Genomic DNA, 26,850 nt, shown 5'->3' with positions numbered 1-26,850 from the left:
TTCTATCCTTTGTCCAGTCCTTAGTGAAAGCACTTAGCACTTTCTGTTTTAATCATTAGACCTGCTAACCATACTCTGTCATCACCGCTGTAGTCCTGGTGCCTGGCACGGCGCTTGGCGCAAATCACAATGCTAAGCTACATTTTCCGAATGGATGGGATGAATAATTGGAAAGGGAAGGGGTAGAGAGCAAAAATTGACCCTTAACATTTGCAGCATAGTGAATGTTAACATTTTTATTCCTTTTATGATGAAGAGAGTACAAAGGGCTGGGGACAGAGACATCACAGGAGGGAAGATAGTGTTACCTCTGCAAAAACACCCCTGAACTATCAATAGAAGGGAAGTGAAGTCTCAGGGCAGCCTTTCCCAGGTGAGTTTGCCTGTAAGTCCCATGGCTGCAGGCATATGCCAGCCTTCCTGGGAGTCCTGGACACAGCTCCAGGTGCCAGTGACTCAAACTGCCCTTTCTATGCCCAAAGCAATCTGGCCACTCTTTCTTTCCCTCTAAGTTCCTAACACGAGTCCCATGCTCTCTGTCTTCTTCCTTGTTCCCGTCTGACTTGAGCCAGATTTGCATAGGTTTCTCTGAGTTCTGCATCGTTGTCATTACTGGGTATGCCTACAATCTTCCTTCAACTCAGGAAATTCTTCCAATGCTAAGGTTTTCAGCTCTGCCCAGACTCTTTTATTCCTCCATTTTACCTCCCTGTCTCCTCCCTCCTGGGGCACAGAACTCTGCACTTTGGACTTCCAGACAAGCATGGCTGATGTGGTGGGGGAGAGTGGGCACATGTCCCTTCAAGGCTTGGTGAGGACCCCTGGTTTCATTCAAACACACTGACCTGCTAAGAACCTTCATTGATTGCCACTTTCTTCAGTTTCTGCCGTTCACACAACTACACTGAACCTCTTCACAGATATTGCTCAGCCCCAGCCCTGCCTGTAGCTCACTTGGTAGCAAAAGCTGTGACAGGTGCTCTGGGAACCAGGCTTTTTTTCTGGCTGTGAGCATGCACACTGTCTATGCAGGGTGCAAGAAAGCCATTGTCAGTCATATAAAACGGTTGCTATGGAACATGTTGAAAGTGAGAACACGATTTCATTGTGGATTTTATTATAAGTGTGATACTAGTCAGAAAGGCCCAGAAAGCTGGTGCTACAGCCACTAACCAGCTCAGGGAGAAGAAAAGAGCAACAGAAACCACATCGGAGCTCCAGCTGATGTTGATGTCTGTGGACATCCTCAGGTCTCCTGGCCCCCTTCCCCTCACCTAGATTTGGTAAGTGGCAGATCTAAGCATTTGCAAATTCACAGTCATAGTCAGTCATCCGGCACATTATGAACTTCCACTGGCGATCCCTGTGGGGAGAGAGTCAGAAAGCCAATGCCAGTGAGAAAAATCGCTGCTGAAGGAAAAGCAATGAACAACCTCTGGAGAACTTAGGAACACAAGGGGCACCTGATCTCACTTTGTTCTGTAGGAGGTCTCTGGAAAACCAACAGGAAATCATCTGTGAAGTCAGGAGTCCTAGACCCCTCCTCCATCAGTGCAGGTGGCACCTTGCAGGTGACTGATTAGGTACCTCGCTATGTGGAGATCCTATTGGTCACTCAGGGTCAGCTGGCACTACCCTGAGTACCTCAAGGACAAATAGGTTAACAGCTTGGAATAAAAGCATTTATTTGACATTGTCTCCATTCCATTGTAAAGGATTTTCTCTTAAATAGGCCACCCATTTGCTCATTTATTCTTTTACTGAGAACTTACCATGTTCCAGGCTCCATACTATACATGATGTGTAGCCCTCCAGAAAACACTATTATAGGGAAATGAAGTGAAAGGAGACAACTCTAAAAGCCCCTAAAGTGAAAAAGAAAATGCCGGCCAACAGAAATCGAATTGCATGTTTGTTCTAGAGGTCAGGCACGTGTATGAAAGTACATAGAATTGCTCAGTCTTGGAAAATGTGGTGTAGATACATTTCAATGAATATTCTTTGCTAAGGGGAAGCCATTGTTCTTTGTTCACCCACTGAACAAAAATTTATTGAGTGCCTACTCTGCATGGTGTTCTTCCAGTGTAACATCGTTTAATGGCGATATGTTGATCGTAACCACTGTGCTCTGAGTGAGTTCAGTATATCAAGCATTGCAACCGTGTACAGAGGTATCTCCTAGATACCTCTGTACACCATTTAATCTTCACCATGATTCATGATTTGGGTGGAGAAGCAGACTCAGAGAAACATGTGACCTTCTTTAAGATAATGAGGTGACAACTTCAGATTCCAAGTGTGTTGAACTGAAATCTTGCTCTTTGTCTTATACTACAATATCCCCATAACTACTTGCCCATAACCCCATCAGAGGACATGGCTGTCACATCATTTGCAAAGTCCCAACAAAGGGCAAAAATAAAGAGTCATTCCATATATGATCATGCAAATCCTTCCAAAGCACAGCTGGGTAAGTTAATCTTTGAATTACCCTTCTCCCTTTCAACCTGCAAGGCTTCTTCCTAGGTTGGTTTATCTTAAACAACAACCAATACCTAGAAGGTCTCCATCCAGCCTCTGATCTGGAACGTGGGACTGACCCCACTTAGTTCTAGGAGATACCTCTTGCCAGCAGCTAGGGGACATGCTGGTCAGCCTAAGTCAGGCTTTGTAGTTCTGAGTCTGCTGCTCCAAGTCATTTGTTTGCAATGATTAGGAAGAGGGTCTCCTGGTACAAGTCCTGAGAGTCTTGGTGCCCAACTACGTATTAGTATTTATTCCTACAGCTGTCAACAGAGGACAAGGCTTCCTTTAGATGGAGATTAGCAAATCGGTGGCGTGCATGTTTATCAGATGAATTTCATTACTGTAGGCAAGTCTTACTTATCTGTATACCAACAGACTGATAAGTAGGCTCTTAAGCCAGGCATTCACACTACTCTTTCAAGAGACTGTTAATTGATGCGGAGCAAATTTTAAACTTGGTCCTAAGAGAACCAAGGGACTCAATCAGGCTCAGTCTTTGATTTCTTTCCAGGACAGTGGTTCTGAAGCAGGGACACTTTTGCTCCCCAGGGGGATTTTATTTGTTACAACTATGGGGGAGGGGAGGTTACTACTGCCATCTAGTGACTGGAGCCAAGGATGCCACTAAACATCTGGCATGACAGGACAGCCTCCTGCAACGGAGAACTTGCCTGTCCCCGATGCTCAGGCTGAGCAACTCCGTTCCAGGAGGAACCCACTCTGATTTGCATATGGAAGGAAAGTCCCTGCCCAATAGGTCCTGCACTGATGCTATTTTCTCCGAGGCGGTGGCCTTAGCATCTTTCAGCAGAGCTGAAGGAACACATGCTGTGGATCTTTAAGCCACCGAATGTTAGTGACAACAGCAAAATCACAAGGGCATGTTCATTTTAAACAAATGCATGACACGATAGCTCAGTTTTCCAAGGTTCTGGGTTAATCTACATAACTGAAAAATTTCAAGCCACTAGGAATTGGATATTTTGATATGTATGCAGTGAAAATATCCGATTATATATATGCATATATATGTGTATATATATATATATAATTTTGGATGGTATCCTTTATTATATTCCTTCTTGCCTTCTTAACCAGGCAATGCAGAACTGATTTTCTTATTGACATGGAGACATCATTAAGAATTTGAACGCCCTACTGCACTGTTTTCCAGTCTGCCCTTGGGGGTGACACACTTGCTAATTATCTCCAGGCTCCCATGGTTTTGAGTTCTTAAGTCTTTCCTTTTCTTAAATATATTTTGTGTGTGTGTTATGTCATTTAGCTATTCTCACTGGTGAAGAGTTTCATTTTATGTGTTATTTTCCCTGTTCAAATTTTGGTTTTCTGCTTCTAGCAAATAGATAACTAAGCTACTTAAAAATGGATCTAAAATAAAAATGATTAATGTGTGAGACATGAGGGGCTCTCTTAGGAATAAATATAAAGGTCTTTGTGGAGCCTGCACCATGTAGTGTGCCTTTTCAGAGCGATTTAATGTTTGTTCTATTGTTTGTTTGTTTTTTAAGATTTTATTTATTTATTTGACAGAGAGGGACACAGAGAGAGAGGGAACACAAACAGAGGAAAGGGAGAGGGAGAAGCAGGCTTCCCATGGAGCAGGGAGCCCAATGTGGGGCTTGATCCCAGGACCCTGGGATCATGACCTGAGCTGAAGGCAGACGTTTAACGACTGAGCCACCCAGGGCGGCCCTGTTTTTGTTTTTTTTAAATTCTGGGTCATGTTACTTTGGTTAGGTGAGATGTCATTTCACTTGAAAACATAAATATCCCTGAAAGATAAGTCACACATTCATCATAGTCCATTATTTAAGGAGTTAATGTAACTTTTGTTCTGTTTGCAAAACGTTTATTGGTGACTTTTCAGGAATTCAGGTGCTGTGTAAAGTGATTATCACCTGACTGAAAATACCTGAATTTATCGACACCTCTGTCTATACTAGTTGGGAGAAGAGTTCTCATGTTCTTATTGTTTTGTTTTGAATGTTTGGGATATGATTGGGGAGCTTATTAGGAAAGGAGATGGAAGAAGTTTGTTTTGCCTTCAGGTTATATAAATCCTCCCCTTTCCTCTCTAAGTATGGTGGAGTCCCTTCCCCTTCTCTTCTCTTCCTCCCTGCAACCCAAGATGGGGGTCATCTAGAGACCAGCATCGGCATCCGTGGGGGTCCAATTTGACAGTGGATACTCCTTCAACCATTTTTGCCCTCTCCTCCTAACATTAGGTCAGAAAAAGTGCTCTTTGAAATCGAGTGAAGGACAGAGCTTAGAACATCACGGGAGACCAAGCTGAGGCTCTTCTGCTCTGAGTGGCCTGGAGCCCATCCTCATCTCCAAGGGTGAGCTATTCCATGAAATGGGTTTATGAGAATAGCTCCATTCCCATGGCCTTTCACCACCCAGGAAACTCTCAGTGAATTCTAGACCAAGTAGAAATAAAGTAGGGACACTACATCAAAAACTAATGCTGTAATGTATGGTGATTAACATAACATAAAAAAAAAAAAAGAAATAAAGTAGGGAAAATCCCGGATATAAATTCCTGCTGACATGGTACTTGCTCAGAGCTGATCCCTGGCTCCTTTAGCTCCTAGCCCCTGGGAAGTCTCACCTTTCCACTGCAGAGAAAGTGGTGGTTGCTCCTCGCATATAGTAGTCGTAATTGTAGGAAATCATGTCCATTTCTTCCCCATAGTGGCCTGGATATTCTGTGGTCAGCCTATGCGGGAAGAATAAAAGTTTAGAGAAAAAAGATCAAACACACTATTATTACAAAGAAGAGATGGCATTTGAACTTCACAGGAAACGCAAGCCAGAGTTAGATGGCCTCCACCAAACCATTTCAGGCTATGAAAAGATGGGTGGCTTCCTCCGGCTTCTCCTTTCTTCTTGTCGTTAAACTACACACTGAAAAAGATGTAGCTAACTCCCCAGGCCTTGAGGAAATATTAATTAATATCAGTATTAGTCCATGCCATTTAAGTCTGCTGGAATCATGTTTCCAAACTATGGATTGGATCCAATTGGATTGATTATTAGTGGATCATGAAATCAATTTAATTGGTTCTTACCAAATGAGCTTTAAAAAAGAAAAAGTAGAGTAGAAAATATCAGAGCACACACTAAAGATAGGTTCTTGTGTATGTGTGTAAAAACTTTGTTTCAAATATACTGTATATGTGTATTTATGATGCATATATGGTGTGACAGTTTAATATGTATTTTTTACTGAGTCATGATTAAAATGTATGAAAAATATTAAAGTGATATTTAATCCCCACAAAATTCCCCTTTTCCTTGCCCACCATTGTTTTGTGGCACCTGAAATAGTTCCTGCTACGTAGTATTTGTTGAATAAATAAATGGCCTTGGGAGAGTCACTTAATCTTAGTTTGCCGGTCTACAGAAGAATGAAAGTTACCTTATAGGTCTGTCCTTGAGACTAGTACCGATGTGTGTGACGTGTAAATGGTAGGTCCCCTTTAATATTAAGTCAATTCCAGGCATCTCTCTAGGTTTGCTGTGGTCCGCCTGGAATAAATCTAGAATCTCTTGGTTCTCATAAGGGGATCTTTGGGACCAAAACAGTCCTTTCAGTGTGATATGGGTCTGTCAAAGTCTTTATCTGTATCTCCAAGGCAGTTATCGAGCATCAGTAATTTCAACTGATTTGGGTTCACCAGGTCATTGTATGTTGTTGTTGTATATCTGTTGATGACAGAAAGATGTTCCGCGATGTAGACTTAATATTGCAAGGATTGTCATGAAATCTTAAAAAGACTGATTTATAAACTAGAAGGTCTCCTAGGAGGATCTCAGTGCTTAGATGCAGCAAGATCAATGGTTAGCTCAGGATAACATGGAGTTAGCTAGAGCCCTGAAAGCCCATTCTCTAGGCTTACAATTGTTTCTTCACATTTTATAGCTGTCCTTGTTCTGAGACTTTTCCCAATACATAATTATGCTTTATTAGGATGTCAAGCCCAACCCAGATTGGGTTATATGTGTTTTCACTTAATGTATTCATGAAGGGAAATAAGGCTCTGCTAATTCAGAAATCTATTTTGTGCTTCTAAAGAGACCGAGAACAAGGACTTCTTCTTTCTAATAAAAGTGTTAAATGACTCATAAATGGACTTAATAGGGCCTCACTTGGATCCCATTGATTTGTGATCCCTGAAGATTCTAACAAGTGCTAGACTAAAGTTTATCCAAAGAAGAGGCATTGGTGGGAAATGTGAATAATGCAAATTAGGATTAAAAGACATAGGGTAGGAGGTGTTTTCCTTACTTCAGGGAATACAAAATATTTTCCAGAACTTGGAAGCACTCTTGGGATTCAATGTATAAAAGCTAATTGCCAAACATTTTGATATGTTCTAAGGCAGAATCTACATATGGCAATACTGCACTAAACTTAATATAATTGCCAAAATTATTTGGAAATAACCAGCCTAGATATTTATTTTTTAAGTTTTTGCTGATTTGATGTCAGATTACTTGGTTAGTTAAAGAAATTTGGAATAAAGTGGAAAAGAGAAGCTTGCATTTAAAAAAAAAAAAGCATGAAGTTTTAAGCTTCAAAGGGGAATAATTTATCCAATACTTTAACTGGCATTCTCTATTGCTTCATTTTTGGCAGTGATCAGATACTGGCCCCCCGATTAACTGGACAGTTTGTCTGGAAGCCTCTCTGGGGGTTACTGCTATTCAGTAGATTTCTAGATTGCCCTAGAGAAGGTGTGGTGCATGCTCATTGGTACATTTCCAACTTGGTCTCAGCTGAGTTTTTGTTTTACTTGATTTTTGGTTGTTGTTGTTTTGTTACAAAACTGTGAGATAAGTTTAGCCTATCTTACAGAACCTTGGATTAAGGGGACCAGGGAAGGAATTTGGATATTGACAGAAATTATGCCTACTTTATGAAACTAAAAACAAAGAGGAAAATGGCCCAAATCATTAGTAGAAAGTGAACCTCGCAAAGACCATATATAGAGGGGACTGCTGTTTCAATATGATCTAAGATTCTGAGTTTTAGAGCCAAATAGATGTGCCTCCATTCAGTTCTTGACAACATCATGCACACACAAAAGTTCTCAATAAATGAAAGCCCCAGTAATAGCACCTCTGAGAAAAAGCAGAATTTAAACGGTCAGCTAGACACCGAGACAGGGCATAGGGACTTGTCAAGAAATTAAAGGAGGCTACAAGGAAGTAGAAAATCAGGGTTTAAGAGAGAAAAAAAAAAAAAAGAAAATCAGGGTTTCATAAGCGGTGGCATTGGGCTTCCTGAGGGCAGGTGGGGAAGAGTTCTGTGTGGTTCCAGCTTCCTTGTGAATTACTAGGTCACTCCAGGCAGCTTTTTGGCAAAGTATACTTCGTACTAAGCATTGTCATACATTCTTAGACCAATTACAACAATCGAACAAGCCTTCAGCTTGGTAAGATGAAGGGAAGGGTCAGTCAGTAAGGCGCCTTTATTCAAAACACTGAAATGGGTATATAACTGAAGCTCTTCTTTTGGGATCCTTACATACCCTTTTCCAAAGAACTTGTGTGTGTGTGTGTGTGCGTGTGTGTGTGTGTGTGTGGTGTGTGTGTGTGTTCCTCCTATCACTTCTGGATGAGTGACTATTGGGGTACACTTTCTCACCCCATAATATTTTCTCTGCCAACTGCAGGCAAGACAAGACAGACAGAGAACTTGAAAAGAGCTTGAGAAAAGCTTAGCAGGAACTTGATAATGTAGAACCACTTGCACAACATCTTAGATGGGGTTGAATGAGATGGAAGAAAAGTAAATAAATCTTAGGAGCTGAAGACAACCCAATCAAACTGAAGTGATTTTTAAGACTGATAGAAGATATTCTCATCTAAGATTCTTAATGCACTGAAATTATCAACAGATCCGACTAGAATCAAAACATGGCAGCTGAGCGGTCTGTTATCAGAATCGGAGCTGCCTGCCGCTGAGAGATGACCTAGCTCCTATGCTGTGAAAATGGGACAGAGCCAGCCCAAATATACGTTCTCACACCCATTTTAAAGAAGGGAGTAGAGATACAATTTAGTTGGATAAAGAGTCCAGTTTTACTTGTTGTCAGAAGTTTGATTGAGGACCAGTCTTAATAGTTGAAAGAAGGGGTGTTAAATCTATTTCTCAGAAGAGAGCAACTCAGTGTAAAATGGCATCAAAATCCACCTCTAGGGTGCCTGGGTGGCTCAGTTGGTTAAGCGACTGCCTTCGGCTCAGGTCATGATCCTGGAGTCCTGGGATCGAGCCCCACATCGGGCTCCCTGCTCGGCAGGGAGTCTGCTTCTCCCTCTGACCCTCTTCCCTCTCGTTCTCTCTATCTCTCATGCTCTCTCTCTCAGATAAATAAATAAAATCTTTTAAAAAAATCCACCTCTATTAGTGATTAAGGGGCAGTTAAACCTAGAGTCAAATTTCACAGCAGCAGGATCTGTCTGCCACATGCCTGATCTGCTGCCAGTGAGGACAACTGGATTACAGTCAGCTAGGGTCACATCCTCCACCTTATTCTGCTTCATGGGACACCAGAGAAGCACACCCCACAGCCTCCCTACTGTAGGAATTGGAAGAACATCCATCATTTACACGTTAACAAACCAGAATGGGGGTGCCTGAGGAAGCTTCAGCTTTTCTCTAAACAAGTATAAACTGAGGATGTTTTCTGACCCATTCTTTGGTGAGCAATCCACGTTCAAATAACATTTTTGAGAAGCTTCTTCTGGTCAACCCAACCTCTAATTCTGTTTTGCCCCTATTTTCTCTACTTCCCAATCAGCACCTTATTTTAAATATCCTATTCTAATGTCCTGTTACTTATCAGCACCACATATGTAGCATTGATTAAAAAAAAAACAACAGGATTCCTCCCCCGCCAAAACAAAACAACAACAAAAACCCCCAGGATCCCATAAAAGCATCTTGTTTCATGATGCTGACCAATCTGGTGAGCTCTTTAAGGGGTCAGTGGTACCTGGCAGCATATAAATCTTAACAATCTAGTTCACAGTGGCATGGACGAGAAATTCAGCCTTCGTAGAATTGATGTGTTGAGGTTGGCTCGCATTCTACTACCAGCTACAAGGAGTATGTCCCTCTCGGACAGGCAAAGCAGTGAGAAGTTCTTAAATAAACAGAATTTGTTCATGATCGATCCTCTTGCATACTGCTTTTCCAAGGAAGCTAGCAGGAATGAGCATATTTCAGGTTAGGCTAATTTGCTAATGGCCTGGCATCCCCAATAGGAGCTGCATCAGAACCTGTTTGAATTATTTTTGCAAAGGTGAGAAAGATAAGACCCAAATGCAGTTATGCATGAAGGAAAGCACCTGCAAAGGAGCAGCCACCTGGCTTCCCCCACCAGAGAGCTGGGGAACTGACCCCGTGGTTCTGAATGACCAGGTCTCTTGTGGCCACCAAAGTGCCCTTCTCTGCACTCAGGAGAGACCCTAGACCCTGGGGGGATGAGAAAGAACCTTGCATGTTCATGTCTGTCTTCTTGCAGCATTTTGGAGATTTATATTTCAAATGGTTCAAATATGTATCACCACAGAGGAAAACATACTTCCAGAGATATCTCTGACTTAAATTAGAAGGAAGAAAACCTCTAAATATTTTCCAAATTGCTCTCTTGGAACCAAGTTTCTAGCTCACTGTCCACGCCCAGGGCTGCTCAGCAAGCACATTTGTTTCCATCCCTACTGGCTTTCATCAGCCACATTACGTCATGGTCACCTTGCTCCTAAACACTGATGGGGACAACTCAACCTCCAACATCTCTGTTCCAGCTGAAATAACGCCTTTCTTCTTTGTTTTCTCCCAGATGCCTACTGTGTTGCTACCTGATACTTCACCCGTGTGGGTCTTACTTTCTCCTCTGGATTGAGAGAGCTCAATACCGTGTGGAAGCATGCAGTTGGGAGGCAGACAGAACTGTTTGAACAGAGTTTGGAACTTTGAATGGGTCACAACTTCTGCACCTCACTTCCCTCATCTGTGTGAAAGTGCCATATTTTCTGTGTGTGAGAAGTGAATGAGCTAACACATGAGCACATGCTAGGTGCTCAATAAATTAAAGTATCACCATCATCATTACAGGGAACAAACGGAATCAAAGTCTATAAATTGTCCTATTTTATATCCATTCACATTGGCTGGCTGATTAAATATATTAATGAATGGAGGAATGAATGATTGTCTCTAGATTCCAGTAAAGGCAAGTAGCTAAAACGGAGTGTGGGTGACTTTATCTCTATAATAACAGCTTCCAACTTGCTCAGAGGAACCATCATAGAAGCTGCCCTTCTTACCAGCCTCTGGGCACAGTGCTGAGTGACACCTGACCAGGGGCGGGAGGCAACAGAGACAGCCGTAGGGGTGCCTATGACATCATTCTTGTCCCTGCCATGATATCATGGGGGACTGGTCATGCAAACATCACCCATCTTGTATTAAAATCGGAGCCATGAGGTGAGGAGTTACAGATTAGCTTTGATCGAGTTTTGGGGTGGAAAGAGGAGAAGAATGTTCTAGTTAGCTGATTTTGTTGTTGTTAACTAGAGCTACCTAGGAATTAAGAAAAATATTCTCTGGTGTAGTACTTGAGCTTCAGGGAGAGAGGGGAGATAGGCAGTGGAGGAAGTGATATGCAAGAGTCATCAGATCTCAAGGTTGGGAAGAAACTGAAATGTCATCTATGTTGATTCTGAGGAATAACATTCTTTTTTCATCAAAACATAATATGTAATAAATGTAATGAAAGGCCACAGGTCTGGAGGAGAACCATGGAAAAGGAAATCGATGCTCAATTCAAAACCGTCGGTTCCCAGGACCCAGAGCCTGTGCCTGGCCAGCCCTGCACGCCGGTGGGGGACAGTCTGGTGTGGGGCAGGGAGCAGCTGCAGCTGCTTGGAAACTGGGGAGTTATTACAAAAAGGCTCTGAAGGGTTGCAGCTTCTTCAGTGACATGTGTTTGTGGTTTGTAGACGACTGGTCTAAGAATGTGAATTCTCATATATAAATAAATATGTGTAAAATTTACATATGCATCCAACCCAGTGGGGACTGTTTGTTAACAGCATGTTTGAATCTATCAGAAATTCACTCTCTGGCCAGAGTTCAGCGAGGCTGTAATATCCAATGAGAAACTTCTCAGTCTGAAGTGAGAGCCGCACCTTGGTCCCCACCAAACAAATAAATCTCGTACTCATTTGGGAGTTGGTTGGATGATTTGTATTGTTTTCCTGCCAGAGCAGTGCCATTTCTGAATCCTTAAATGTTTGCAAACACAAAGATGATTGATGCCCATTTAGCTAGTTCAAAACACGGTCAGGCTCAGTGCTACAGAATGGCTTTCGAAGTGGGAGAGAAAAATGTCCCCACCCACACGTGTCCAGTTCCCTGGGAGGTAATTCAAGCCAGTTTAAGTGACATGAGGGAAGGCTTCAAATAGGAATGTTATCAGCAGTTTTCACAGTGGGAAGCTGTGGGAAAAAAAACTTCTCACTCTGACGGGCTGTTAGAAGGATCAAACAAAATAATGCTTGTGAAAGAATCCTTTTCAACTCTAAAACATCATCATATCAGTGTCAGGTTTCACCACTGTTACTGTTCCTACGGGCCTGCAACATTCATTCAAGAAATTTATTAAGGGTCTCTTTTGTGCCAGGCAGTACGCTGAGATGCTGAAGAAATGAGACTTAATTTTTGCCCTAGAGGTTTCATGTAGTTTAGAAAGACATAATATAATGTCATGACTCAGGCAATTTAAAGATGCCACTAAAACGTCTAGACACTGCAGTGGGATAGTGAGTCATGCACTGCATACCATGGTGCATACTGCAATCTCATTCTGCTGCTTCTCCAAGTTTCCCTTTGAAAAAATACCATTTCCTTAGATAACCACAGTGGCTCTCAGCTCTAACACCGTGCAGTCAGAAATAGATGCAGCTAAGCAAAGTCTTCCTCAGAGGGGACTTGCTTCCAAGTTGACTTGTTGTGTCTTTCTGAGTAATTCTCTCCTCTTTCCCCCCATGGGTTCTGCTGACTATTAATGACATGTCTCAGTGGTGGAGTGGGCGGGGGGGAGGGCGAGGCAGGCCATTGCAGACCAAGGCTCTGGGTAAGTTGTGCCACTGGGCTCTGAATGTCTCGGGTAACTGAGGAAAAGATGCTCATCTCTAACCTCAGGACTTTGTTCCTACGTATATATTTCCATGTTCATTAAATTCTTAACATCTTAGCAATTGGTGGGCTGCATCTAAGAGAACTTGAAAAGTCATTTCTAAAGTATGTGAGCCGAAGGACATCCAGTGCTTGTGGGGAGCAGGAGGAGCCTGGAACCCACCCTGCAAATGACCAGTGGACATCTGGAGCATCATTAGAAAATCAGTGGAATTTTGAGACATAAAATTCTGGATGTCTTTTGGGTCTCAGCATTCAAAGAAACAGGGTAAACTTCAAACAACAATGCTCGGGATAGTGATGCAGATCACAGACTCCATAGAGTCTAGGGACTCTGGGAAGATGAGCTATTTCCCCTTCATCCCACCCTTACCTCCATTCATCCCCACCTCTGCTGTGAGGCAATTTCTCCAAAATGAGTGAGACTCCGTTTCTTGCCTGCCTTGTCACCAAAAACCTTGGGCCCTAAGTCCACTTCCTGTTGTTACTCTGTTTGGCCAGAAGCCAGGTGACCAGCCAGTGACTGCGTGACCAGTAGAGGGGCAGACTCTCCCACCTGTCTTGGCAGAGAAGTTGGTCCTCACAGTGATGGAATGGGCTCCCTCCTCTTCTGCCTGGGGGGCAATGAGTCAGTGGCCCCCTAGTAGACTGTCCAAGTGGACCGTCTCTTGTTTCTCTGCACTCTGTGATCCAGCCACTGGTTCTGCTTCCTGCAGGGCGATCCCACCCCTGACTGTGATGATCTTGGGTAGAATCAGCCTTTGAAAGGCCTTTCAGTGAGGAGGCTGGGTCTACCCTGGAGCTGGGAGGGCTGCAGGGGACAGGTCAGCCCTGTGTGATCATAGCCAGTGGCAATACCAGACATATACTATCTCATGTTATCCTCGCAGAATTAGGAAGTAGGCCAAAGTTATTCATTCATTCAACAAATGTTATTGAGTGCCTAATAAGTGCTTGTTACTAGTTAAGGGCTTGGAATATATCAATATAGAGATCTTTGCTTGTGTAGAGTTTACATTCTAGGGCAAGGATGGGAGAGTGGGATTTAAAAACAGAATTAAAAAAACAACAACAACAAACTTTTAGAGTAAGTAAGTAAATTATATTTTCTGGACCTCTTCACCTTATTCTGCATGCCCTTCAGAATCATGTATTCCAGTACTCATTCAATAATTATCAAGCAGACACCACATTCCAAGTATTACACTGGGCACTGGGGATGCAAAGATCAATGAGTTCCCTGTATGCTCCAGAGGCTCCCAGTCTAGACCCAGTGCAAATGGAGTGCACTAAGAGCTGTAACACATCCATGAGGGCCAGAAGCTAGGGTCCCCAGACACCTGGTCCTCCCACTGCCCTTAGGCTGTGCATCCCCCCCACAGCAGCCCTGAGGTTTTCCTTTGGAGCCTAAGGGGAAGTCTTGCTAATGTGGTAATGGATTAACTATTAGTTTGTTGCTCTTTCAGATAATTTATTTACATTTTAACTGACTTTTAATGCCTCTCAACAAGGGAGACAGATTTCACCATGGGGGAGGCTTTCTGTTAGCAGACTGGGGACAGGAAAATTGGGGAAAGCCCTGCTTCTCAGGTCACAGTGGCAAGGCAGGCTCCTACGTTCTCTCCCCACTCAGTGGTCCCAGTCATCTTTAGGACCTTCACCCTGTCTTGGAAGTCAGTTCTGGGCATCTGGATTGCCTTTTGCAAAAGCACCTTTGGCGTCAAGGAATTTTTAGGGCTCAAAACAACCTCAAAGATCTTTTCGTGGCCTTCAAGGAGTTTGAGGGCTCCTGGAAATTCTGTGTAAACTTTTGTCTAAATACGCTGAAGTGGATTTTCTTTTTCCTGAAGACAAGAGTTCTAGCTTCCATCAGATTTTCAAAAATCTCAGAGACCCAGCAAAGTTGGCCATCATTTTAAGTGATGGACTTGAGGCCCAAAGAGAAGGAAAGTGGCATTCCAGAGACAGCACAGTTCTGTCCTAACACCCTAGCCATGCCTGCTCACCTGCCGTGGTGGGGTAAGAACTGCTTTACGAGGGCAGCTTTGGAGAGCTGGAGCAAGCCCCTGCTCTATCCTACAGCTACTGGCTTTGAGCTCTGAGTTTACTATTTATCATTACTTTAAACAGAAAACTCTTAGCTTTTGGAGTTGCCTATGCCGAGAGCCATGGTGCCCTGCTTGGGCATCCGTGAAATAATACTGTCTGGTGGCAGAAGAAAGCATAACCCACAAGGCTGTCCTTTCTAGCACCACACTGCAGAGAGATAAATCCCTTGAGTGAGCCACACTTCAAACACTTCAAAAAAGTTGACACTTAGGATCCCTTTGTCCAAGGCAGAAATGCCTGGCTTGTTTTTAGACTGAAGAACTTGGGACAAGTTGTGTTGTCAACACCCATTGGAAGTTATCTGGGTAAATAAATATATACACATTCTCCCAGTCAATTTGAAAGCTAGGTCAGGGGATATTTGGTATCAGCCCAGGGAGCAGGAAAGAGCAAAATTATACAAACTGGAATTACAAATTGATCTAGAAAACACTAGCCTCTTTCTTTGGTCTATAATTATAGAGTATGTTTGCTACCCTGACCGGTGACAAGGAAAAAATAGGTTCCCAAACAGGTCTAACAGCCTTGGATGTGACGAGAAGTTATTGTGATAGAGGGAAAGAGTACTGCAACAGGAGTCAGTAGATCTCAGCTCTAGGGGTGAAACTCCCACGAAATGGCTGCATAATTTTGGACAAGGGACTTCCTTGTTCTATAGTTCTGTTTGTTTCTCCCTGCCAAAAGAGGGGTGTAGATGCATTGGCCTGATGAACTGTGAGGTCCCTCCCAGGGAGAACATTCTTCTAGCCTTTTCATGAATTTTGTACATTCGTTTCCTTCTATCTGCTGCCTGCTGCATTCCAAACTTGTTCGTGACAGCCCAGGCTCATCTGAAGTCAGAAATGGGGACCGGAGCACCCCGCCCCCACCAAGCTGCCCTCCAGCCCCAGGAGTCTTGAGGCGTTGCTTTTGGCTGCCAGGCTCACCAGCAGGAATACGGACATCTCTTGCTGTAGCGACAGCAGTAAAATTGCCATTCCCGATCCAGCACGGACTCAAAGTAGCGGCTCTGGAACCCTGCCACCAGCCCGTTGTTGGAGCATGTCTGGTACCTGGAGAGAAGAGAACAAGTGAACTAACGGCAAGGACACCCAAGACCCCAGCTCCCACAGCTCCTGAGCCAGGCCATGCTTTGACTGACCTAGGTTCCTGACAATTTATGCCTCTTGTCTTAGAGAAGGAGGGGGAGGGGCAGAGGGAGAGGGAGAATCTTAAGCAGGTTCCATGCCCAGCACTCAGCCCCATGCGGGGCTCAAACCCAGGACCCTGAGATCATGACCTGAGCCGAAATCAAGAGTCGGACACCTAACTGACTGGGCCATGCAGGTGCCCTAGTTTCTTCCGTTTCAATGCAAATAATAAAGACTTTGCTATATTTCTGGAAATAACATATGCTCACCTTTAAAATTCAAATGATTCAGAATATTTCAGCTGAAGGAAATTGGGAAGCTCAGCTCTTGGTAGACTTCTATGAATTTATAGTTAGAAGCTAGCATAAACGGATGGGTGTAGAGGCATCTAGACTTTTACAAATGCAAGATTGTATTATTTATGCTACTTAAAAGAGAATACACTTTTACTTGAATTTAAAATAAAAAGAAGACAAAGAGAAACACAATGACTTGATTCACTTCAAACAACATTTCTTTTGCTCAAGAGCAGAGCCCTGGGAATTTGCACGGGGCACTCATTCACTCAAGCCCCACGTACCTGCAAAGCCCAGGTGGGCGTGGCACTTGGTGCAGGGCACCCGCTGGGAAGCTGGGACCACATCCCCAGGTTCTCACCACTTACCCAGGAATCTTCTTATTGCCCACTTGACTGTAAGCTCTACGTGGTCGGTGCGGGTTTTGCTTGGATTTATCCTAGTGCCCACAGTGGCTCCTGGCATACGGAAGCGCTCCTTACAGGGTGGTGACGGGACAACCGACCTCCTCAAATTCCCTGTAGGGGTCTTTTTTCTGTCTTGGATGTTCTGTTCTAATTCTTCAAAGAAGGTGACCCTTCCTCTCTGGTCTACAGACCCTCCCCGTGGTTGTTGTTCCAATTGTTTGGGTTTGTTCTGTGCACTCGGATCACCACAGGGGACAGTGTTCTCAGGGTGGTAAGTTCCCTTAAGTAAAAATACGTGTAGCAAGATAAGCTGGCCTGTTCCATGGAGTACCAGTTCTGAAGGAAATCCAAGTTCCATGAATTCTCTGCCAGCTGTCAGCCAGGCAGCCTGCCCCACGATCCTGTATGGGAAGTGTATGTGTCACTCCCTCACACACCACCTGCTGCCCTGTGAAGATTAGAAAACCAAGCAGAGTTCTCTTCCAGCTTCTGTCCCATGGTCATCCCGTTTGGTAGAGCAAGCATGCACTGGAGTTTGGCAGTGCATGTGGCCAACACAATGAAATCCAGAATTGGATTTTTGTTGGGGTACATTTTCACACTCATGTAGGGATCAGTAGAGCAGAATGGCTAAGAGCATGGACTGTGCTGCTGGACTGGCTGTGTCACCTTGGGCAGGCTTCATACTCTCTATTGGCCTCAGTTTTCTCATTTGTAAAATGGGCATCATTATAGCACATACTTATTTAAGTTATTGTGAAGACCAAATAAGACAATGCATATATATTCTGGTGCTTAATAAATTCTTTATTATTGTCATCATACTTTCATTTTGTCCACTCGACAATTGTGAATGTACCTGGCCAAAGCTGCCTTGGCTCCCTAGTCTCCAGTCAGAGCAAAGCTGGTGGACTCCAGTGTATTCCCTGAGCTGCTGTTTCCCTAAAACCAAGCTCACGGAGGTTGGCTGTCTTAGTTGTGACACACACCCACTTCGTAGCATAGATACTTGAGTGGATGGTAAAGTCCTTAAGGGAAAAGATCACTCAATCTTCAGTTTGAATTCCCCATGGGGCCTGAAAAGGTGGGTCTAGCAGATGTTTAACAGAAGAACGAATGAACGGATGACTGGTCAGGCGTCCTCCAACACCAGAGGCAGAGTTGACATTGAAGAGCCCATCACTCAGATCCAGAAAGGGCCCTGACACTCCCCCCCAGAAGTTTCCAGGATCTGGAGTGAGTGATGATCTCCCCACATCCACCTTTTCCCTCAGGAACCAAGCCTGCTCCGGCTGAGGGCGTGAAATGAGCAGAGCTTTGGGCCTTCCTCCCCTCCATTCTTGTCCCTTTCGATCAACTTTTTGTAAAAGCACCTTATTTGGCGAGACTCACTTAGACATTTGGCCACATCTGCAGGATCACAAACATGGGAGCAGGCAGGAGAGAAGAGGGGTGAGGGCAGCTGTGAACACGAGGGGCATGGGGAAGCAGGAGAGGGCTGGCATCACTGATGGGATTCAAACTCAATTTTTAAAAAGTGGCTGGTGATGAAAAGACACACCGAAGGCTCTGCTCCACTTCTCAGCACCAGCTCGATGCTCCTGAATGGGCCCGCAGAAGAGTATGGACCCAAGACTGCAGGCTTCTGGGTGGATTGTGACAGGACCCCAGCAGAGCCGTGGGCACGGACTCCCTGAGAACGTCCCCTTGGAATCTGAGTCCTTGGTGCCCTGCTTCAGAAGTTGTCTACTCCCCATTTCAGAAGGCAGACTTTCTTTCTCACCATCCCTTTGAAGGCTGAAGGCTCAATTTTGTTTCGCAAACTGGATCATTGTTGGCCCTGCTCCACCTAACAGAAGAAACTTTCTAGAAGGCAAATCACAAGGCAGTTAGTTATCCCTTCCCTGACAAATATTCAGGGACCTTCTCTGGGAGGGTGGCCTTTTGAAAGTGGCTTATCTCGGGACCATCCCCCAGAGAGCAAAGACAGAAAACCTCCTGTGTCTGCAGCAGTAAAACAAAGAAGCGACGGGGTGCAGACGAAGAGCTGTTGTTGAGGAAGCAGCAGACCCAAGTTCTGTCCCCACCCTGTCATTACCACACTGTGTGGAGCCTGTCACTCTTGGCCAAGATGGAACCAGGAAGAGCAGGATCCAAATGCATTTTTCTGAGGCCAAAACTGTACATGAGCTATCAGGGAGCACAAAGGATTGGTCGAAGACTGTCTTCTGCTTCTGGTCCATTCTCTGGCCAGGCTTTCTCTCTGTCTCCTGTAGTCTTTACTGGGTCCAGGGCTCTTGGTCAGACCAAGTGATGGAGGCGGGGACTGGAAGGTGTGCATATGTCTGGTCTTGTTGGTGAACCCTTCTGTGGAGTTTTAGTGCTTCCTTCCAGTCTTTACTGGTTTTGGCCCAAACTTATAAAAAGTTCAAACTTATGGCGATGGGCCTGGTGTAGAACAGGGTAAAGTAGCGCCATCTTGGTCAAGCTTTCATAGTCACATCAAATGGGTGGGCTGGTTGTTCTGGTCTCTTTCCTCCCAGTTCCACAGACATGCAAGGTGCTCCAGGCCTGTTAGCCAGTCCCCAACCACACAGCAGAGATGGAATAAGAGCTCTCTGGATTGCGGAGACCATGTGACACAGCCTCCATTACTCCCCCCCGCATTTTTTCCCCCAATCCAGCTTGATGAGGGCTTAAGTTCCACCAAGAGAGATTCTTTATTTTAGAATAAAGCTTTGAGTCCTGTTAATTCTCTTTTCCCCAGATTAATCCTTTGAGTTGCTCTAAGGCATTTATAACATAGAGCACAGGGTTTTAGAATGTTCCTTAAATCTTCTAACAAATCCTCATCAGAACCTACTCTCTGCCTGGTACGATGCTTGGTCTAGAATTCTTTCCAGAGGGCTATACCAGTTAGCCAAGGCTATGGCAATACAAGGGATTGGAGAGAAGAAGTAGACTGGCCCTCCAGTCAGAGAAGAGAAGCAAGAGACTGGGTGGGGACATTGGGCCAGGGAAGTGGCAAGAGGCAGAGACAAACCCAGTTTGGGGGCAAGGTGCGATACTGCAGAGTTTCCGGAGGTAAGTGCTGCGCTGTTGAGCGCTGGGCCTTCTGCCACTCAGGTGGGGACGTGAACAATCTGTTTGAAGAGCGCTGCACTGAATGCAGTCTCTTCTCTGCCTGCCCGCAACTGAGGAAGAGTTCTGTCTTCTCTGCGTCTGGTTTCAAGTCTGCCTGCCTGTCTACCAGGTTTCCAGATGGTGACGCACAAATGGCCTGCCGAATAGCTTCTCTGGATTAGAAAAACAACAACAAAAAACAGCGGGACAGAGAGAGAAAAACAAATTCTCCCCAAAATACCAACTCCTGCCCCATTTTGGAAAAATACAAGCAGTAGAGACTATCCCAAAGGTGTCTGAGAAGATCCGGATTATCTTGTGTGACGTAGTAATGTCTTGAGATCAGTTATGGCCTGAGAGCAAATCCAGGTCACGGAGGGATCTCAGCCTCAGCCACAGGAACCCACGAACATCAATTATCACAATATTTGTTAACCCAGAGATCTAACGCTGCCTCCCTGTCTATCTGAAAATGTGACCGATATTCAAGACACTCATAACGTACGCTTAGATATTTATAGATCATAACTGAATTATATGTTCCCCAAACAAAGTGGTACACATACATCAGGGGCCTTTGTAATGTAGCAATTTATATTTGAGCTCCAGCTTTAAAATGGACTGTGTGATATGTATCTCTTTGAGTTTCAGTTTCTACAGGCTAGTCATAAGAGTAAAAATAAGTAACCTTTGTCAGGGACTTAACGGCATGCCAGGTGTTGTGCTCAGCACTCTAACCCGGGCTCATTATTTCGGTCATCAAAACAATGTCATGAAATGGGCTCGCATAACCAGTTCTCGCCACCACCAGAGTGTGACACATAAGGAAACTTGGGTTTAGAGATGTTATGTGATTCTCTCAAGGAATGAGAGAATGAGAGAATGCTTATATAATATATAATGCCTATATATTATCTCATTTACTTCTCACTACACTTCTGTCTTTGTAGAGGTAGAAACTGGGGCTCAGAAGGTTGACATAACTTCCATGAGCATTAGTGGGGTGGCATTTTGAGAATTGCCCTGTTTGACTGCAAAAGTTATCTTTCCATTACTTCAAGATAACTTGAAGAAACACACACACACGGTGCACACGCACACGCACAGAGGAAGATATCCTAACTCTGTGGAAATCCTTATTTATTGGGAAGATTATGTCTGGCCGGTAACCCCCACAGAAGAAAATCCCCTACCGGGATTAGTGAAACTTTGCCAATCTTATCAGCACGGCCAAGAGCCATTTTTGCAAAACTCAAGTTCCCCCAGACACCTGATTCCTAGTACTTAGAAGAAGAGTGACCTTGATGGAGAGTTGGCAAGAATCCTGGAGCTGCCATAGCCCTTCTCCCACACTTGCCTTCTTGCCCTCAGAAGTCACTCTTACGTGGATGTGATATCTTCTTTAGCCCAGCTTTATCCAAGAACAGAAATGACACCAACATTTCACATCGGCCAGCACTGGGGCATCAGAATGTCTGGCTTGGGCCCTGCCCTCTACTGCTCACCAGCTCCCAGCGGGCAAGTCTCCCAATGCTCTGAGCTACAGTCCCTCATCTGTAAAACAGAGAAATAGTAGTGCCTGTCTCCCAGCAGCACCATGAAGATCAAATAAGATTAGACTGCAAGTAACTCAAGGGCATAGACCATATGGCATTCATCTTCATGATCTTGGAGTCTGGCACAATTTGTGATCAAAAGCATTTGGTAGTGAATGAATGAGCAAAGGAACATATAAATGGGGAATGCTTATAAACTACCAAGCACCGCAGAAATTAGGCGTAGGGTAATAGCACCTACATGGAATGCACCTATCTCATGGGTTTTTCAATTGCTGACTCTCTTGGCCTTCATTCCTCATCTACGATGCAAGGACATTGGTATGGATTTTTCTCCAGGCCCCTCCTGGCGCTAAGCTTCTTTGATTCTGTTGCTGTTTGCCTTTTAAACTACAAGTATGTACTCTACTAGCCAGCATCCTTACTTTTAAAAATCATTTTAGTTTGAAGTGATTTTAGATTCACAGAAGAGTTGTTCCCCTGATCTTATCTTTCAGAACTCTGGTTCCTTGATCAACACTAAGGAATTATCACTGGTACAACCCTAAACTCCAGACTTTGTTTGGATTTCATGTTTTCTTACTAATGACCTTTTCTTGTTCCAAGATCCAAACCAGAATACCATGTGGCATTTGGTCCATGTGGCTTTTGAGATAAAGAGCTCACTGTTGCATTTTTGAAAGCTTATTGGGACAGTAAGATTTGGGGGGTAGTGGGATGGAAATCTAATTAAGAATTCATCCTGAGGTAAGTGTGTCCAACATCCTCTGTGCATGTTTTAGAGAACTTCAGGAAGTCTCAGAAGACCATCCTGCAGGGCAGCAAATGCAGCTAGCCAAAATGAGAGGTGAACAATAAAGCTGGGCCCTATATTGTAGGTAATGGGACCCTGAAAACCAAAAATATGAACAAAATGGTTTCCCCTGCAGGAAAATCTGCAGGCTTCTTTGTTGAGTGGCAGGGCGCGGGGGGGCGAGGGGCACTGACTGGGATTTGAACTACCCAAAGCACTCACTAGTCTGATTTAGTCTTGCATACATATTTAGTGGTGCTACCATGCACCGACATTATTCTAGGCCCTGGGGAATATCCTATGCAGCGTCAAATAAGACAAAGTCCCTACATTTGTTAAGCTTGTTTTGAAGGAGACAAACACTATACAGATACAAATCAGCTAATGACAGGTGCACCGCAGCAAACATAAAGCAGGTTGGCGAGTAGAGGGTGGGAAACTTGGGTTTAGACAAGGTGGTCTGAAAAAGACTCTCAGAGGAGGGGGGCGCTGTGTGTCCTGAGTGCTTAGAACCATGAATCAAGGGGATTGCTCTGTACGACACAGAGCCCTGCTCTCCAGTAGAGTCAGATTATGGCAAACTGGGTTTCTGCCCTCTATTCTCAGCTTCAGATTGACCTTAATGCTAACACAGCTCTTGGGACAGTTTTCCTTTCTCCTCTTCTCCGTCGCATGACTGGTCTTTTGTGAATTCATAAATTTAAATTGTCAGCTCTAAGAGAAGCTGCCATTTGAAAACACCTTCCTGAGATCCTTTGAAACCCAGGGCCCTCGCCAGGGGAGGTTAGGGAAGCAGGTAACAACAAACAGAATGCTGTTCCTTTGAATTCAGGCTCCATGTAAATCTGGCTTGCCCCAATACCAGCCTCATCCAATTCCAGATTCATTAAACCTTTATTGACCACCTGTGATGTGCCAGACATTTCTTTACATTGAGATTTAGAGTCCCCCCTCTATACATTTCTCCTGCACACACACAGTGACACCCCCTATTGTGAGGCGGGTGCTGCACCCTCCTTTTTTCGGGAATGAGGAATCAAATGCTCAGGACCACAGGGCTAAGAGATGATAGAAACAGGAGCTGTGAATCAAGATTTCCTGGTTTTAAGACCAGAGCTCCATCTACCACACGACAGCTCAGCCTCACTAGTGAATTCCAGCTTCCATTTTGCTCCACACAGGACCCACCTGTCCTCTAGCCTGTGCCACATCGAGTTAGAGATTCCCTGAGAACAACCGAGGCGTGCCCTGAAATGGCAAAGTGCCACTCTTGGGACTCAGGGAAAGCCTCCTGGTGGTCATTAATAGGGGAGTCAGCTTGCACACTCCAGAATATGGCACCCGAAGAGGTGGTTTTCTACAGAGAAACCATAGCGAACAGCAGTGTTACAGGCCACCCAGCCCATGCTTGGAACATCTTTTATTTTATTGATTTATTTTTAAAGATTTTATTTCTTTATTTGAGAGAGAGTGAGCAGGAGGGAGAGGGAGAGAATCTGAAGCAGACTCTGTGCTGAGCGCAGAGCCCAATGCGGGGCTTGATCGCAGCACCCCGAGATCATGACCTGAGCTGAAGCCAAGAGTCCGACGCTTAACAGACTGAGCCACCCAGGCGCCCCGTGGAGCACCTTTTAAATCTGTGCTTCAGTTAGCCTGTGTCTTTAGTAGGTCCTATGTATCATTGTCAAATCTGTGTTTTAGACTCCTCCTCCCTCTTAAAATAAACCTGCAAGCTGATTCACTTATATGAGGCAGCCAAATTCACAAAACCGTCCACAGCTCTTCCCCCAGAGCAGATTACAAGCTTGCAGCCCCTGGGGAAGTCTAACTGCCCCTCACTCAGCCTATGAGCAAATTCTTTCCTTCCAGATTTTTCACTGGGACTGAAGTCTAAACTCAAAGCAATAATCATCTAAAAAAGTGTTTCTGGGGTAATTGGTATCAGACCTGGGGCAGTTGAGTTTTACCATAAAGTAACTGTTTTTCATGTTTGTGCATTTTTCACTCTGTGATTAGCAGAGTAGGAGGCAACAGGGGGTGGAGAGGAGAAGGAAAATCGTTTGAGTCAGCACAGCCCAAAATGTGGAGGAAGAGGGTGGAAGAGTGATCTTGCCCATCAGCCTCTTACTGGACTCCCATTGGCCAAACAAAACCATCGCATGTCCACTCCCTTCCTCTTTTGCTTTGCTTCAAACAGTCTGGGAGTTAATGACAAACCAGATGCAAGTTGGCAAGTTTAAAACTAAACATCATTTGCCTTCTCTCCCTAGCAGGGATAAACACAAGGATCAACAGAATGCAAGAAAAATCCAAATGCATTTTCAAGGCCAAACAGAGCATGCGGTATTGGAGTTGCGGATTCTTCTGAGATCATGTAGTGTGACCACTCATTTTCCAGATGAGGTGGGAGCCTAGAGAGTTGAACCCCTGGGGCAAGGTCACGTGGTCTTTAGAAGCTGGGTCTGAATCCAGGCCTTCTGACTCCGAGCCCAGGGCTCTTCCTTTGGGGTTAAGAAATCATCTCTGAGTGTTGTTTTACTATATGGCTTTAAAAAGGGGCCCCACCCATATAACGGCCCCCTAGATGGGTGGACTAAGGTGGTGCTGTGCTCCATGCCAGGCAATGGGCCTGGCTAAGGGGATCTTTGAGGTAAGGCTGGACTCTGAGTTGGTCACCTTTCAGAAGGAGTTTTGAATAATTAAATCTTCTCACCAGAGGCAGTGGGGTAGACAAGGGAGGCCCAGTAAAGGGCCCCACCTGCAGCTGCTTATTTGACCCACTCCCATTCCTTCCACGGGCTGAGTCCCTCCTCAGTCACAGTAACCAAGCTGGTCCCCAAACCTCCCGGGCTCGGCTTCCACTATGACCTTGCAGATCCCATCCTCCCAGGATGAACCACTTCCCTGAGTCCAGTCCCGGCCCCTGGCTGGGCCGATGGCCCACATCAGGCGGGGGCAGCAGGCTCTCGAGAAGCTCATCACTGTGGCCAAGCACATACACTTTGGAGTTAAGACTCACGAGATCCAAATCCTGCCTTTACCGCTTTTGGGCTGAGGAAACACTTGGGTGTCCAGACCACAGTTTGTCTACCTATAAAATGACTTATAGATTTGTTTTAAGCCTTAATGAGATAATCCATATAAAGCATCAGCATGATGCTACCTCAGGGTAAGTACTCAATAAATGGCAGTTGTTTTGACTACTCAGAAGTCCTCTCTCTTGCCCAGCTCCTGCACATACGCGTCAGTGTCTTTCCCTCCCAGGGTCTCATCATGGTTCAGTCTGCTGATTGCATGGTCCCCCAGAGTTTGACCACCCCTAACCCACTCTCCACCACGTGCTGCTGGAACCCTCACAGAGTCCTGCTCTCCAGAAAGCCCACTGGCAGCTGGGCCTCTTCCTCGCTGGACCTGCCTCCCCCAGAGCCCACATCCCCCATACCACCCCCCAGGGGTCCTGACCCCCATCCAGGCTGCATGAATAGCCAGTCTCACAGGCAGTAGTACTGGGATGGGCTCCTGACCAAGCTCTGGGGCTGCGACTGTCACACCCCACAGCCAAGCACTGGCTTGGACCATTTCCATGCCATTGATTGTGGCAGAGCCCAGTCAGGTAAGAACAGCATTTCTCCCTAAAAGTCTTTAGTAAACTATTTTCTGGCAGTGAAACCCACTTTAAATTCAGACAGAGAGAAGGACCTTGGTTCCTACAACCAAGAGAGCACATTTTACCAGGGCAATAGAGAGGTATTTCATTTCCCTTCTTTTTGCCTAAATTTCTTTGTCCCCTCTCCCGCATCCACTTGTTTTAAATCTGCATTTCTCAAACTGTCCACAGTGAGGGTCCAGTCATTTATTGTCCCCAAACTCTTGTGGACCAATACCTTTGCAAAATAGTAAAAATAAATTACTACAAAATGAAAATGCCATTTGGACATCACAACACTGTAAAGTGTCTTAAAAACTCTCAATTCCTGTACTGATCTTTTTGCAGGCTAGTAAACATTTTGCAGACCCACGGTAGTTCCTGGACGAAATTGAGAGGAGGGCTGCTTCTGGAAGGAACGGAACCACAGGGGAGCCCATCTGCCGTGGGCGCTCCCCATCCTGGGTTTCTGTCCTGTCATGTAGGCTGCTGGGCAGCCAGCCCTGCCCCCTGCCCCGAGAATGAGTTCCCGGCCCCGTCTTTAGAGGCTGGGGTCAAGTGGCCCCCGGGGGGTGACGAATGTGCTGTCATGGCCGTGGCCCCCGCCCAAGAGTGCAGGCTGCCCTTACCACTCCATTCCAGCTCTGTTGATTTCCTCCCACCAGCACTCCGTGGGCTCCCCGAGGTTCTGTGGCGTGGGCATGCAAGCGTAATTCCACTGTCTGTCTGAGCCTTCTTTCTTGTTGAAGATGCTCCTTACGGCCACCACCACCTGCCCATGGGGACACTGGTAGCTGAAGCCCTGCCGGTTCAGATTCACCCACCCATCATCACTGTAGTCGTGGTACTGCTGGTACGGGTACCCGTAGTCTCCATACTGGCCCCAGGCCACGGTGACCAGTGGCAGAAGCACCCAGAGCAGAGTGAGGTCCATGCTGCTGGGCTTCTGGCAAACACTGTCACCCTAGGTCTGCTGGGCTGACCGTTTTGTACAGCTGCCGCTGACATGTGGCTTCCAGATGTGGGTGAG

At 45.1% G+C, this 26,850-nt stretch overlaps 1 protein-coding gene across 1 annotated transcript; it reads right to left on the bottom strand.

The window, feature by feature from the left end:
• Nucleotides 1–218: 218 nt before the first annotated feature.
• DPT (dermatopontin) lies at nt 219–26,850 on the bottom strand. Its single transcript, XM_028123071.2, has 4 exons — nt 26,450–26,850; nt 15,796–15,921; nt 5,159–5,266; nt 219–1,363 (listed from the first exon to the last, which is right to left on the bottom strand). The coding sequence occupies exons 1-4, from the start codon at nt 26,752–26,754 to the stop codon at nt 1,297–1,299; spliced, it is 606 nt and encodes a 201-aa protein (XP_027978872.1). The 5' UTR covers nt 26,755–26,850; the 3' UTR covers nt 219–1,296.

This window comes from Eumetopias jubatus, unplaced genomic scaffold (assembly GCF_037043125.1).
Source record: "Eumetopias jubatus isolate StellerSeaLion01/CBP00866 unplaced genomic scaffold, mEumJub1_p1.0 scaffold_12, whole genome shotgun sequence".
Lineage (NCBI taxonomy): Eukaryota > Metazoa > Chordata > Mammalia > Carnivora > Otariidae > Eumetopias > Eumetopias jubatus.
The sequence above is the reverse complement of the archived record's forward strand: the minus strand, read 5'-3'. Positions and strand labels throughout refer to the sequence as shown.

Bases quoted from the DNA above. Each gene is read 5' to 3' on its own strand.
- DPT (XM_028123071.2), bottom strand. From the start codon at position 26,754: ATGGACCTCACTCTGCTCTGGGTGCTTCTGCCACTGGTCACCGTGGCC. The intron at 5,267-15,795 runs GTGAGCCTGGCA...CTTCCCGCATAG, and splicing joins AGATGTCCGTATTCCTGCTG to GCTGACCACAGAATATCCAG. The intron at 1,364-5,158 runs GTGAGACTTCCC...CTCTCCCCACAG, and splicing joins ACTTTCTCTGCAGTGGAAAG to GGATCGCCAGTGGAAGTTCA.